This window comes from Coenobita brevimanus, chromosome 5 (genome assembly GCF_032717465.1).
Source record: "Coenobita brevimanus isolate Jiangsu-jjx chromosome 5, ASM3271746v2, whole genome shotgun sequence".
Taxonomy (NCBI): domain Eukaryota; kingdom Metazoa; phylum Arthropoda; class Malacostraca; order Decapoda; family Coenobitidae; genus Coenobita; species Coenobita brevimanus.
This window is the reverse complement of record NC_136958.1, coordinates 5,031,660-5,046,914: the sequence shown is the minus strand read 5'-3', so window position 1 is coordinate 5,046,914 and position 15,255 is coordinate 5,031,660. Positions and strand designations below refer to the sequence as shown.

At 43.3% G+C, this 15,255-nt stretch overlaps 1 protein-coding gene across 1 annotated transcript in view; it reads left to right on the top strand.

Annotated features, from left to right (window-relative positions):
* The first annotated feature begins 12,619 nt into the window (after positions 1-12,619).
* LOC145397966 (uncharacterized) overlaps positions 12,620-15,255 on the top strand; it is a 3,278-nt gene continuing 642 nt past the window's right edge. The window contains exons 1-2 of the mRNA XM_080270945.1: positions 12,620-12,674; positions 13,200-15,255. The exon at positions 13,200-15,255 is cut by the window's right edge and continues 642 nt beyond it. Coding sequence (XP_080127071.1) covers positions 13,205-15,255 — 2,051 coding nt within the window. The 5' untranslated portion in view covers positions 12,620-12,674; positions 13,200-13,204. The remainder of the gene's footprint in view (positions 12,675-13,199) is intronic.

Genomic DNA, 15,255 nt, shown 5'->3' with positions numbered 1-15,255 from the left:
TTTCTTTTTTTCTTTATTTTGGTCACGTCGTATCGGAAAATTTAACACATCTAGCCACAATGAACGAAACCCCCGTCTTTTTTTTTTTCTACGTAAGAATTTAGGACAATGCCGATGACGGATACGAAAATTGAAAAAGTGAGGAAGAGAAGTTATGAATCTTTTTTTCTTCGTCTCCTTCTTCTTTTTCTTCTTCTCTTTGAATGAATCCAGGGTTAAGATGATACCACCGCTGCAGGAATAAATACGTGAGGAAAAAATGTCACGGAACTTCCTCAGTTTCCCGAGATCAAGGCGCCTTTGTGTGTCGTGCTGCTCCTCTCTCTGTGTGTAACCTAAGGGCCTTCAAAAGTCCTCCTCAGAACAGCCATACTGAGTTGGGCGCATTTATATAACTCGGTTCAGAACTGGTACTATCTCGCTCTAAGGCTATTGTATCGTAAAAACGCATCCATAATCGTAGGCTAAAGTATCGTAAATGGAATCGTAAGTACAGATCGTAAAACACAATATCCCTTCTCGTTAGATTTCCTGTATATATATTAATCTCGTAAATTTCACTATACTAACACGTTATATGATAGTTTGTACATAATCATTCGTGTGCAAATGTACTTCGAAGAGGTGTAACGCTCGTACTGTGCCGTGTGACGTGAAATTCGTTATTCGTTAAGAGTTCACACCTACAAGCCTCGTAATATACACAGTAGCGTTTATCGTTCGAGAATTAAACGTTAAGAATTTATGTGCCAACTTCCTGGAATATAAAGTATGTAATTCTAGTTGCGTTAATTCCTAGCAAATATTCGTGCAGTTTCGTGAGTTCAATTCTCGCCAATTATCGTGAAGTTTCGTGTGTTCAGTTCCTATAAACTCTCGTACAGTTTCGTGTGTTCAATTCCCGCCAAATATCGTGCAGTTTCGTATGTTCAGTTCCCGCCAAATATCGTACAGTTTCGTGTGTTCAATTCCCGCCAATTATCGTGCAGTTTCGTGTGTTCAATTCCCATAAACTCTCGTACAGTTTCGTGTGTTCATATCGGTGTTCACTGTACCAATAGCAAGGCCTGGGTGAGCTAATGCCGAGAACGAACCATGACGTAATCAGTAACGTGTGCAGGAAGTGACGTCATAGGCTCGTTTTCTATGGGACTTTGGAGATTTCCTAACACTTCTTCCCTGGCGATTTATTCTGCTGATTACACCTCTAAATTCACATGTATTACTGACAAATATTTCTTGATAATAAAACAAGGGTATAAAAAAATGTTGAGGTTGATATGCAAAATAAATCGCTTAGGAAAAGGTGTTAAAAGCCTCCCATGTCCCCTAGAACACGGCCCCTTCGCGTCGTTACTGAGTAGGGATGACGCACTTCCTCCCCCTCTTGATGACGTCACCTTTAAGTGTCTAATTTAGAAGGTATAATTAAGGCGAAATATAATCTTAGTTATATTGTGAAGGTAATCATTCTAGTTAAGGACAAAGCGTAATTATCTGTTATTTTTGTGATTAAGGTGCGTGTCATTTAATGGTAGTAATTAGACGTGTAAATTACCTTGAGTTATGTATTGCCAGGTGTGTGTGTAATTGCAGTTATTAGGCTAGTTATAATTTCTTAGTTATTATTTAGGAGGTGAGGTTAGTAAATTAGTTAGTATAAAGAAAAGTAATGTTTCCTTTAGTTAATAGGGCAAGCTTTGTGAGTTGAGGAGTAGTTAGGTAGTTATGTGTGTGTGTGTGTGTGTGTGTGTGTGTGTGTGTGTGTGTGTGTGTGTGTGTGTTCTCAGTTATTATTAGGTGAAAGCAAATTTGAGTAGCTGTAGTTTTGACAGAAGTGTAGTATTGTTTTAGTGAGGTATGAAAGTAACCATATTATCAAAACAGTGTAATTATTCCTTACTTTTATTTATTTATCTATTTCTTTATTTCTTTATTTATTTTTTGGTAATTCAGGTGCGTCTAGGAAGGCAAAAAAAATATTACATCGAAGCACGATTTTATTTTGTTGATTTTGTGAGGTGAGATCTGTATAAGTTATTGTAGTTATTTTCCTCAGTTATTAGGTGAGTATAAGTAGCTGCATAGTTATTAGGACAAGGCTTAATTAGTCTTCAGTTATTATAAATGAGGTATGGATATGTATTTGCAGTTAGGAGGGCAAAGTGTAATTACCTTAGTTATCATACGTGAGCTGTGTGTAACTGATCGCATGGTTGTTAGTACAAAGTGTAATTATTCCTAAGTTATTCTATGTACAGCGAGGTCTTTGTCTTAAATTAGAAGTGTATGTATAAGTAGGTGTAGAGTGTTAAGTAGAAACGTAAATTTATGTTGCACTTAGTTTAGGTGTAGCTGTAAAGTAATTAGGATAAAGTGTAATATTTCGAGTTACTCTGTGCATAGTTAGGTGCATAGTGGTACTTGTAGGGTAGTTATTTGAGTTTTTTCCCCTCATTGCAGTTCTTGTGAGTGACCGTATAGTTATTAGGATGAAGTTTAGTTATCCCTTAGTTATTCTGTAAGGCAAGGTGTCGGTAGGAAGGCTTCTTTTCATCAGATCTTTGTCTTAAAACAGCTGCGTATGGAAAGACAGGTGTAGTGATTCAGTCGTGAGTTATTTCTGAGTTACATTGTGAGTTTAGAGGTCTGGCTGTAAAGTTATTAGAAAGATGGGTTATTTTTTCTTCCTACTGTGAGTTCAGGTGACTGCGAATTAAACTGGATGCAGTGTAGTTTTTCCTAAGTTATTCTCTGTACAGCAAGGTGAACTTTGAGGAGTTCTTATCCTTACGTCCCTGGGCAAAGTTACGTTCTTTTCCTTAGGTCTTTGTGCAGAGTTAGGTGCATATGCTTCTTTGTGAGTTGTGTAGGTATGTCACTGTCTAGTTATTAGGCAGAAAGTGTGATTATTCCTGAGTTATTCTGTGTACGGCGAAGTGTATGTAGGAAGTATTATTTCCCATACACTCTTGTGCAGAGTTAGGTGCGTGTGCTTCTTTGTGAGTTGTGTAGGTATGTCATTGTCTAGTTATTAGGAAGAAAGTGTGATTATTCCTGAGTTATTCTGTGGGTGTGCTTCATGGTGAGTTAAAGTGTAGCTATGTAATCATCTAGTTAGTGGGAAAAGTAGCGTGATTTTTCCTGAGTTCTTCTGTGTACGTAGGTGTTCTTTTCTGCCCCGTTGAAACACTGACCAAACAATAAATGAAACCAGTCAAATGAAACTCTGAGTCCCAGGTTTTCATAATTTTATACTTATGGTTACTCAAGCTGATAGATACTAGCGAGAGAGTAATAGATACTAGATAGATAGTAGATAATTCAGTGTCCCTTTGTGGCGAGTGGCGTGTCAGCGTGTTATATCTGTGTAAGTGAAGATATTTACCTCTTCAGAACAATGATGTCCCTTTTTTTACAGCCTTTCTTGCCACTTTCAGACGATTTTATTAAGCTGAAGGGAGAGTAAAAGCTGTATTTAAAGTCTCCATCTCAGAAAGTCTCCCCTAAGCTTTAAAAATCGTCTGTGAATAGCAAGAACGGAGTAAGACATCGCTGTGCTGGAGATAATTGAGCGCTATTTTGTCTGGGAAATAGCGCTGTAGTTTAGGAGACAGCGCTGGTAAGTTGCGGTCATACGAGGGCATTCATGAGCAATTAATTTCCAGCAAGAAATATGAGCAATTCCTTTCTCACTCCGAACTCAGTGAAAAAAAAAGAGGAAGGAGGAGACGAAGCAGAGGAAGTGCGGCGATTGCAAATATATGGTGATACTTGCCACATTTTTTTTATTATTTTTGAGTGATTGATGTATAGCATTATTACCAAATTATTACGTATGTTAAAGAAAATGAGTAAAAACTTTGTGTGACTAAAGAATACATTAACAGTAGCCAGAGAACAGATAGCAGTGCCTGAAGTGAGAAAATTTCAGGTAGTCTCAATGGTATAGATAATTCCTGAAAGTTAATTGGGCTCTCTGAAATCTTGCTATTATTGCTCGGAGTATGAAATCTTGCTTGGGAGAAACTACCATAAAAAATTGCTCATGTCTGTCCTCGCGTGACCACCCCTTTAGTTCAATGGCAGCGCACTCATTGGCGGGTTGACCTGGTGTATCCTGGGTCGCGTGGCACTGTGGGGGAGGGCGCGGAGGTCAGCCATCTCGCCGCAGGTCAGGCCAGGTCAGGTGGAGTGAGGTCTGTGATGGAGGAGAGGCTAGGTGATGCCAGGTCTTGCGGTGAGCCTCTGTTGCCTTTACCCCTGTCTGGTGCCGCGATAAATAAAAACACGTATAAAATCTTGACATCCCTGTGTTTTATTTACTGAGACCTTAACAGTGTTCTCTCAGCCACTGCCACTGTCCTCTCCTAGTGCTACATGTAAACACTGTACTACAAAACACTGAACTACACGGTACTGCAAAAGTCAATGACGTTTACAGACGTGGACCAGCTGGTTTCCGAAAATCATTAGAGTGGGATTGATGGACAGGGCTTCCTCTAGAAAGCCCGAAAAAGTACATCCTTCAGATATGCAGAGTAAAAGTGTCTAAAAGATGCAAGGATTCGTCGTCGGGCTGAAGAGGTTGATTAGACACCAACACCTGAGTTTTACCTGGCAGTGAAAAAGAAAGACATACAGTATAATTCACACACACACACACACACACACAGTAGTTTTGACTAATTCACTGTGTATAGTATCTCTATGGTGAATAAAACACACACACACACACACACACACACACACACACATTCCAACACTGGAGTGAAGCAGGTAACCCATTCAGTTCAATAATGTGTTTTAAATTACCTTCTTTAATTCTCCAATTATATTAAGATTTTCAGAATAAAACATGTAAGCACAGCCTTCATGATCTCTCAAAATTGTGTATATGTTTATTTACTAACTATAATTATCCAGTAAGAAGAATAATAACTACAAAATCGTAACAAAAAATAATTAATGGGTGATGTAACTGAATAATTGAAAGAATAACATTAGATTATTTCAAATTTTGTCGTCCTGATTCAAAATACTTTGAGTAGAAAATTATAGGGTTCTTTCTGACCAATGAGCGTATATTTCGTGTCTAATCTGCCTCTTCCCTTAGCCAATCAGGGCCTTGGTAATGTGACGTCACTCCTGTCTCGACCAATCAGAGCTTCAGGAGGGTGTGACGTCACTTGTTTCGATCAGAGAGAGAGACAAACAGACAGACAGACAGACAGAGACAGACACAGACAGAAACAGACACAGACAGACAGACAGACAGACATCCAGGGAGTGTGATGACGTATCCCCTGCCTCGACGTCACTCCCTGTCCTGACCAACGAGAACCTCGGGATTGTGATGAAGTAACTCCTGTTCTGACGTCATTCCCTGTCGACCTGAGAAGGTCCTTAGTTTGTGACGTCACTCCTTGCCTCGAGCAATGAGAGTCTTGACAGTATGTGACGTAGCTAACTCCTCAACCAATCAGAACTCCATATATGAGTGACGTAGCTGCCTCCACGACCAATCAAAACCCCGAGTGTTTGTGGCACTGGGCCCCTCCTCGACCAATCAGAGTTCCAGGTGTGTGTGACGTAGCTGGCTCTTCTACCAATGGGGTGGCGAGGCTGCTGGTCTGGCCCCGCCCCTTCCAGGCACCGGGGAGGGGGTTGGAGACAGGTAAGAGGGTCAGTAGCACATTGACCGCCGGAGGAAGCAGGTCACTCCAAACGTTCTGCATTAATATTACAGTAAGAGCCCTTTGATTTTCCCTATTAGTACTCTCACATTCTTGCGTCTCACCCTCAGCTGAAGAAAATCGTTTTGTGAAGGTTTGTGAGCGGCGAAGTCTGAAAGTACATAGACATTAAAAAATATATACAGTATATATATTGTGTGTGAGAGAAAAGATAACTCACAGTGTGCTATGAGGATGAAGGGAGGGAGACTACAAGAGATGGAAGAGCATGGATATCTAAGTGTACTGACAGAGAGAGAGAGAGAGAGAGAGAGAGAGAGAGAGAGAGAGAGAGAGAGAGGAGGTAAATGTGTGAAAGAGTGAAAAACAGAGTAGCTGATGACAGTAAGGTGGTTGGTGCTATGAAGGGCTTGGTAAGGAGCAGAGATGTGAGTTCAGAGGCTGCAAGAGGACAGCAGGAAAGCTAACACTGCCCACGTTAACATATATAAGTGTGAGGCTTTAAAATTACACAAGCATCAAAAATGGAGAGTGAGAAGTGAAGTAGGATGATTAAAGAATATATGTGATGTTTGTAGGATAAATAGAAAACGAGATGTAAGAGATATTTTTGCTCTTGCTGCCGTTAGGGGAAAAAAATAATCTTGCCACCTCCAGAAATGTACCTTAGCCACTACCGTCAGATTGTGTGTGTGTGTGTGTGTGTGTGTGTGTGTGTGTGTGTGTGTGTGTGTGTGTGTGTGTGTGTGTGTGTGTGTGTGTGTGTGTGTGTGTGTGTGAAGTTTTATCAGTGAAGTTTTATCAGTGGGAGAGAAGCAGGTATTTTTTTCTTATCCTGCAGACCAATAGATACCTTTATTGATGCTTCACCCAGGTAAGTTTATTAGTAGTATACCTTATCGCGGGCAGGTATACTCGTGGGCAAGAGGGGTGTATACAAAATGGAAACTCCGCAAGCTCCGTAACACCTCTTCCTTAGTGACTCATTCATCACATTACCCATTCGTATGCTATTAATTTTCACTATATCGATTTTAAAATATAAATAACATACAAGATTACTGAACACCTCTTCCTTGCCGATTTATTCTTGATTCTACCTCTATAATCTTGTGTGTTATTTAAGCAATTTATGTCGCCTTTAAAAAGATATAAGAAGAGAAAGAGGGGAACGAATTTTTGCATTTAACTGTACAATCAGCCCAAAAAGTATGGCTCACTTGGAGTATGATGGATGTGAAAATGAGCGAGTTTTGTACACACACACACACACACACACACACACACACACACACACACACAATTACAGGGTACCCCATATATCACAATGCTTCTTCCGTATTTCAGAATGACAGGTGTGGTAAGGTGTGCAAGATACCTTTTTGGCTATTTGCACATCCCGGAGTGACAGTGTGATGTGAGGTGGTGAGGAGGGGTTGTTAATGAGTAGGGATGGATTAACCTGAAGTTCCGTATATTAGATTAACAGACTCATCCAGGTGCGCTGATTGCCATAGTCTATCTACCTTAACTTGGTCAAAATTTTCGTCCTTCTGCATGTCTTTCTCGTATCTCACTGGCCCAATAAGACAGTACTAGGGCTCCACATCCTCTCCATAGCACTTCTTCGTGACTAGCACCATGTTCCAGTGTTCATTCATTGTTACAGCTCAGACTTCCAGATGGCGTGATGGCAATTTTGAGCAAGTGGTCTGTGTATATGATGAATTAGAATTAGATGGTAAGGCTGAGAATAGGATTATAACTGTGGATAGGAATAGATAGATAAGAATGATAGATTAGGACCCATTCTGCCCGAGGACGTAGTAGTAGTAGTAGTAGTAGTAGTAGAAGAAGATGTTGTTGTTGTTGTTGTTGTTGTTTATGTAGGAATGTTGGTGATAGATGTTTTGGTGATGTGTGTGATGCTGATAGATGTGGTGGTGATAGATGCATTGGTGATAGATGTGTTGGTGATAGATGTGGTGGTGATAGACAGACAGGCAACCCAGACAGTCCTAGCCTCTTAATAACGAGATAATTAGATAAATGTGAATAAGTTGACGGGCCTTTGATAAACAGAATAAAGTTATGAAGGATAGGAAATTGCCTTTTGGTAGAAAAAACAAAATAAAAATAAAAATAATGAAGATATAATAACTGTCTTTCATGTTTTGTCTTCTGAATCGAACACGTAAAGTCGCAACAAAATTCTTAGAACGCAGACTTAGAGATGCATAGAGAGCAATGGTGTCAGATGATTTTCTAGACAGTTTATTGATCAGAGAGGTGTTGGGGGTTTGGTGTGAGGATATAATGCTGACGATTTTACCATTGCAACCTTAGCACTTAATATTTCTTTGCCACAGACGGTTTCAATCCCTCCTGTCGTCACATACACTCTCTCTTCCACCAGACGATTTTTAGATTCTGGGTGTACTTATTCCTGGTGTATTGATCCGTGAGGCGTGGTGGTGGCATGTGAAGGTGAGAGAGATCCTGCCCGCTGCCCCAATCCATATCAAAGGTCAAGAACCACGTCATTCAAAACCCATCGTGAATCAGGGTTAGGGAGGGGGAGAGATGGAGGGGGAGGAGAGGGGGAGGGTGGGAGGGGAAGATGAGGTAGAGATAGAGGAGGAAGTAGGGGAAAGATGGAGAGAGAAGTAGGGAAGAGATGGAGGGGGGGAAGAAATGAAGGAGGAGAGAGGGGGGAAAAGATGCAGAGGGAAGAGGGGGAGAGATAGAGAGGGGAGAGGGGGGAGATAGAGAGGGAAAAGATGGAGGGGGAGGGACGGAGGGAAGAGAGGAAAAAAAACAATCACTAACAATAACAACAAGCACCCTACACCACACACATATAATACTAATTTCTTTTTCAGCCACGTTATTTTCTTACTATCTTCTTTTTCCACAAACCATCCTAGGAAAAATATAGATAAAAATGAGGGGAAAGATGAGAGGGATGGGGAGGAGGGTGGAGAGGGACAGGGGGAGGAAAAGAGAAGGCTGGGGAGAGAAATGGATGGAGAGGAAAGGGAAGGAGAGAACTGGAGGAAGGAGGAAGAAAAAGGAAATGGGAAAGAGGAAAGAAAAATCAGTGGACTGGGGGAAGGAGGAGGGGGAGGAGAAGGAGGAGATGGTAGGGAAGGGGAGGGGGAGAGAGAGGGGGGGAAAAGGAGGTAAAAAGTAGAAGTAGGTAGGGGTTGAGGAGGAAGAGAGAGAGAGAGAGAGAGAGAGAGACAGACAGACAGACAGACAGACAGAGAGGACAGTGTAAAGGTCATGTGAGGCGTCCAGAGAAAATCCATTTAGTTCTCAATCGATATCTTCCCTCAGTGAACAACGCGCCAGGAGTCGAACCCAAAGCATTTCTTGGATGATGATGATGATGATGATGATGATGAATTATAGAGGTCTGAAGGCGTTATATTCATGATTACACTAATTAACTTAGGTAATGTTTTAAAGAGATGAATCTGTAAATTATTATTATTATTATTATTATTATTATTATTATTATTATTAAACACACACACACACACACACACACACACACACACACACACACACATTACAAAGTCCCAACAGTCACCCCAAAGTAGCAGCCTGAGATTCACATTTTACACACACACACACACACACACACACACACACACACACACACACACACACACATACACACAAAACTTAAAACAAACTAAAGCAATATGTTACCAAGTCGACAAACATAAACACACTGAGATCTTGCCCTTCATCTTCCCGTCACTCAATTCAATAGGCAGTTTATTCTATTAACCCCCTCATGACGCGCACAGCTCTAGGCACTCCAATAAAGCTCACATCACACGATTTTATTCAGCTGAGAGAGAGAGAGAGAGAGAGAGAGAGAGAGAGAGCAACGAAACACCAGCCCCCTAAGCGCTTAATTTTCTTTCCTTCGTCTCAAGATTTTTAGAACGTCTTTTTCTTTTCTTAATGTTTTCTTTTTGCCTCCAGACGATTTTTTTCAGCTTCTACGAGTCTTTTATTAATCCCTTCAAGACTTGACATTTCCCTAAACTGAGTCAAATCGTCTGGAGGCAGTAAGATTGAGAAAACACACCATCCACACACTCCCAGTCCTAAAACTTCATTCTTTTCTCCTCATCCTTCTTCACCTTCACCTCGTCATTCTCCCATCTAATGCCACATCTCATTCTCATTCTCATTTATCATCAGCCACATCACACCTTTCACTCTTAACAGTTAAATTTATAATCAGAATTTTCATTAGCTATCTCTCTTCCTCTCCCCCAGTTCAATACGTCTCTCTCTCTCTCTCCTCCCCAAGCTAAAACTGTCTCTCTCTTTCTCCCCCCAGCTAAAAACGTCTCTCTTTCTTCCCCTCCCGAGCTAAAAACGTCTCTCTCTCTCTCTCTCTCTCTCTCTCTCTCTCTCTCTCTCTCTCTCTCTCTCTCTGGGGGGCGCGGTAGCACAGTGGTAGCGCGCCGGACTCGTAATCGGGGGATTGCGAGTTCGAGCCTCGCCCGGGCTGCCGTCCCGGGAGTGGTAGCTCGCTCCTGTAATCCTAGTGGGGCTATATAGTCCAATACAGGGCTTAGCTCGGGGGAACTCCATTTCTCCCATTTCTCTCTCTCTCTCTCTCTCTCTCTCTCTCTCTCTCTTCCCTCCCAAGCTAAAAAGTCCCTACTTCTTCTCCCCTCCAGCTAAGAACGTCCCTCTCTCTTCCTCTCCCCAACCAATATTCTCTCTCCCCCTCACCCAATAGCATGCTGTCATTCTTAAGTACACAGATGTCCTTCTTACTTCGTTCTTAGACATTAACAATTCATTTCCTGTCTCATTCATAAACTTTGCGACTCTTGCGAGGGAGCGTCTGGGAAAATTGCAACCTATGACAGATCTTTATGTTATTATGCTGTTTTATTTGAAGCCTTTAATCAATATTGCAAGAGAGCTTTTAGGCACAATGTTCTGGTTCAAATATTGCAGAGTCATAGTATCTTATTTATCTATCTATCTATCCCTATCTGTCTATCTATATATCTAGCTATTTTTTACTGTCTAACATCAGGCAGTTCTGAACTCTTCTTGTTAAGGGAGATATAGGAAGCAATCTTTTTTAAGGTTAGTTTAGGTTAGGTTAGATTGGGTTAGGTTTGGTTAGGTTAGGTAAGGTTGGGTTAGGTTAGGTTAGGCTAGGTTAGGTTAGGTTAGGTTAGGCTGGGTTAGGTTAGGTTGGGTTAGGTTAGGTAAGGTTGGGTTAGGTTAGGTTAGGTTAGGTTGGGTTAGGTTAGGTTAGTTTAGATTGGGTTAGGTTAAGTTAGATTGGGTTAGGTTAGGCTAATTTAGGTAAGATTAGGTCAAGTCACAGTGTCCTTGACATTTTACCCACGAACTTTAAAACACTCTGGTACACTGCCTCTGTCAAAACTCTGTGTATCATTTATCTCTATGTTAACCAGTCATTACGAAAAACAGTCTGACAGTAATAAAGTGCGTACGTTGTAATCTTAGTCGTAGTGGCTGTGTCCTGAAAAACAGAATTATATCGTGTCCTGTAAACCTTTTTAAACATTTTCAGAAAGATCAGTTGGGAAAAAGAGATGAATAAATATAAGTGGATGATATAAGGGTGAAAGACTGACGAAGAGAGTGTATGTGAGTGAGGTGGAGGGGGGAAGTGGGAGGGGGAGGCCGAGGATGAGATGGAGGGATGGGGTGGAGAGGTACATGAGAGAGGGGGGTGTGAGTTGGGAGCAGGGCAGTGAAATGGCGGGGGACAGGGAGACTTGGAGGCGATTTGTTTGTGGCCACCCCAAACGGGATTGAGGCGTCTGGCAATAGATAGATAGATAGATTTAAAATATTCGGAAGATGGTTATAAATTCAGAAACGGCAGAAGAATGAAAATACTGAATGACCCAGTTGAGACTTTCAAGATAGGTTAAAGCATAACTAAGAATAAATCTATAATTATGCCCAACTATGAACATCATACACCTATAAATTTAAATGAATAACGATGCATTTGAATACGTTAAGGAGTACTAATAAAACTTCTGACAAATACTGAGGCTAACTCAAGGCCACAAAAAGGAAGTAGAAGAAACGTGGGAGTATTGAACAGGAAACATCTTGTAAACAAAAGACGTCATGAAAACTTCCCAATCAATAGGTTTGAAACGAGAAGCATTTAGTGACTACGAGGTATTTTATGACCTCAGTACATCATCCCCAACGACCTAGAAGTGTGAAACAGACTAAATCAAGGAAAATAAATTAATGAAGACACACAGGTGGAGTGACTGATGCTGGGGGTAATTAGGAAACTGGAAGAGAGCAACACAGGTGAGAGAGCTAACGAGTGTCATTTTCGAAGTAACAAAAGAGAGGACAGTGAGGTGGGCAAGACATACAGAAAGGATATGAGATGGAGTGAATGAATAATTGTCTAGACTCCCAAAGACGTCGAGCACAGCAAAAAAGAAAAAAGAAAGAAAGAAAAAAGAAGTGGAGAGGTGAGGAAGAGAAATTTGCAAATAAAACACGGAAGAAAATGGTATACTGGGGGATTCATGCAGCAAGTTGGGGGAGACCTTTGTTCAGCAGTGGATTTGTAGTGGATTGTGACGGTGTGTGTGTGTGTGTGTGTGTGTGTGTGTGTGTGTGTGTGTGTGTGTGTGTGTGTGTGTGTGTGTGTGTGTGTAGGGGGCATTCCTGGCCTCCACGAAACTTAAAGAATTTCGAAGGCTTGACTGTCGATGGATAAATAAATAAATAAAAATAAAAATATATAACTCTAGACACACCTACGTTATTTCTCTCTCTCTCTCTCTCTCTCTCTCTCTCTCTCTCTCTCTCTCTCTCTCTCTCTCTCTCATTTTACAGACTGAAACTAACTCCCTTTTGTTTTAACTTACAGATCAGCATCCCAAGCCAGGACAAGCTTACAAACATCCTGGAATAATCATGGTATGTCCTGGTATTTCATAGTATTAAGTTGGATTAAGTTAGCTGTTTGTCGGCTGGGTTAAGTTAGTATTCTGTTAGTTATGTTAGGATGTTCTGGGTTTCTCTCGGCAAGGTTAGGTTAATTTTCTGTTTTTTGGTGTTCTTTTCTGCAGTCTGTTAAATTTAGATCCATTCATTAAACACTACTAACTGATTTAAAGATATAAATTTACTCTTCTCATTATTATTTTAGCTGTTCATGGGTGAATAATGGCACTGAATATGGCACTTTGAATGTGGTGTATTGGAGAAAGAACAGAAAGCTTTTTTTATTTAAGTGACTGTGGAATGCAGAGGAAGTAAAAACACAAAGCTTGTTTATTTGAGTAACTGCGGAGTGTTGGAGGAAGATTGAGCAGAAAGTTTGTTATGTATGTTATAGTGACTGTGGGGTGTTGGAGGGAGTACAGTAAGTACAGGAAGCTTGTTATTTGAGTGATTGTTGAGTGTTGGGGGAAGTAAGAAGAGAAAGCTTGTTATTTGCAGATGTGATGGCGCCCCCCGGCTTGGCTGTGACCCTGGCCGCCGTCCTGGTGCTGGGGACGGGAGTGTGGGGACAGATCAGGAGCCCCAAGCTGCCCCCAGCCCCAACGGATGTGCGGCGGCTGCTGGGGGGCGGTCGGGAAGTGCGGAAAGTAGAGGCACTGGAAGACGATCTGGCCAACGTGGAGGTGGTAGAAGGAAATGCCACCCCGATGGTGCTGGTGCAGGTGTTGGAGCAGCTTGGGGGAGGACTCAAAGGCCGGTGCCACGTGCTGGTGTACCACGACCCCAGTACGGCATCGCCAGAGGACGTGCTGGAACTGCAAACAAGGCTTGGAACGGCGGTGATACTGGTGGATGTGTCTCGCATGGCCTTCCCGCTAATCACCCGGGCACGACGTAGAGTGCCACTGCTGGACCTGTTGTCACGCCGCCCTGACTCCCGCTGTCGTCTCATGCTGGCCTGGGCTTCCCCCAACTACCAACGAGGTCTTTTATTGATGGCCCGGGCTGAGCCAGGTCTCCTGCGGCCCAAGGACACACTTATTTTCTCTGTGAAAGATCAGCGTCTGGACCGCTTCCTTCCCCAGCTCCGTCAACGTGTGCTGGTGAAGCGACGGGTAGATCGGAGCAGCAGACGAGGACGACGTGACCTGAAATTACCAAAATTTCTGGTGGAGGGAACCTGTGACATCTGCTCTAGATATGTGCTGCAACGCCTGGGGGAGTGGCAGTTCCCCAGCGGCTGGACTTGGGGTGGTGTTGCGCCAGGAGATATGGACCTTGGTGGTATAACACTGACCGTGGCGTATACACCCTCTGTGCCTAACATCTTCCCGATGGGCAAGGAACCTGATTCATATCTGGAGGGCGTGGAAGTTCGTATCTTGAAATACGCTGGTGCTGCCCTCAACTTCAGCTCTCGCCTGGTGGTGCCCCAGGATGGTGAATGGGGCCGACTCATAAATGGGACGTGGACGGGGAAGGTGGGGCTTGTGGTGAAGGGCTGGGCAGATGTTGCGGTGGGTGGACTGGTCTACACGGAACAGAGAGCTGGGGCAATAGAGTACTCGCTGTTTTTCCACAACGAACGCTGGGGTATTGTGTGTCCTCTCCCTGTCCGTCTTCCTGTCTGGCCATATATTATGTTCCCTTTCCGGACATCAGTGGCTCCCTCCATCTTCACAAGTTTGGTTCTGGTGCATGTGTTAGCCTTCATTGTGGCAACACTTGTAAGTAAGCAGCAGGAGCCACGGGAAGAGCTACACCCACTTAGTGCTGCCATGGGGAGGGTCGCCCGGGCAGGGGTGTCCCTCTACCTGCGCTTCATGGCCTGCCTCTATTTCTGGAACCTTTTCTTTTGCATAATGAAGCCTAAATACGAACCCCCACTGGATACCTCGACGGCCCTGCTACAGTCAGGACGGTCTTGGGGCATTGTTCAAGGCACAACAGTGAGTGGTGTGCTGGCCTCCGCATTGCTCCTTGAGCATCGCGACCTGGTCACAGGCGCTTTGCCCCTCACCTCCATCAGTGAAGGATTTCAGCAGCTGCGTGATGATGGTATTTGCCTGGTTGGTGTGCCTAAGAGGTATGCACTTGCCACCATTGCCACACGCCACACCACCAAGTGCGGCGAGGCGGGGCTGCAGGTGAGTGAGGAGAACCTAAACACAGTACTAGGCGGCTGGATTCTGCGTCCTGGCTCACGACTCACCCCCATGTTCAACATCATCATCCGGCGCCTGCAGGGGTGGGGGCTGCTGGAGCTGTGGCGCCGGGAGCTGCACTCTCTCCTGCTCACCCACAGGCTCCGTGACATGCCCTGCCTTAACCCGCCCCTCGGCCCTCTCTCCGTTCTGGACCTACGCCTTGCCTTCTATCTGCTGCTGGGGGGCTGGGGAGCCGCCTTCCTAATCTTCCTTGGCGAGTGTCTGGCCAGCTGTTGGGAAAAGCAGGCTGATTCAAGAAGTATTACGCGCCAAAATACTGACAGCGATTTGGTGTCCAGCTCCAGTACCACCTCCACACCCAGGTCACAGCGGCCAGCCAGCCTGAG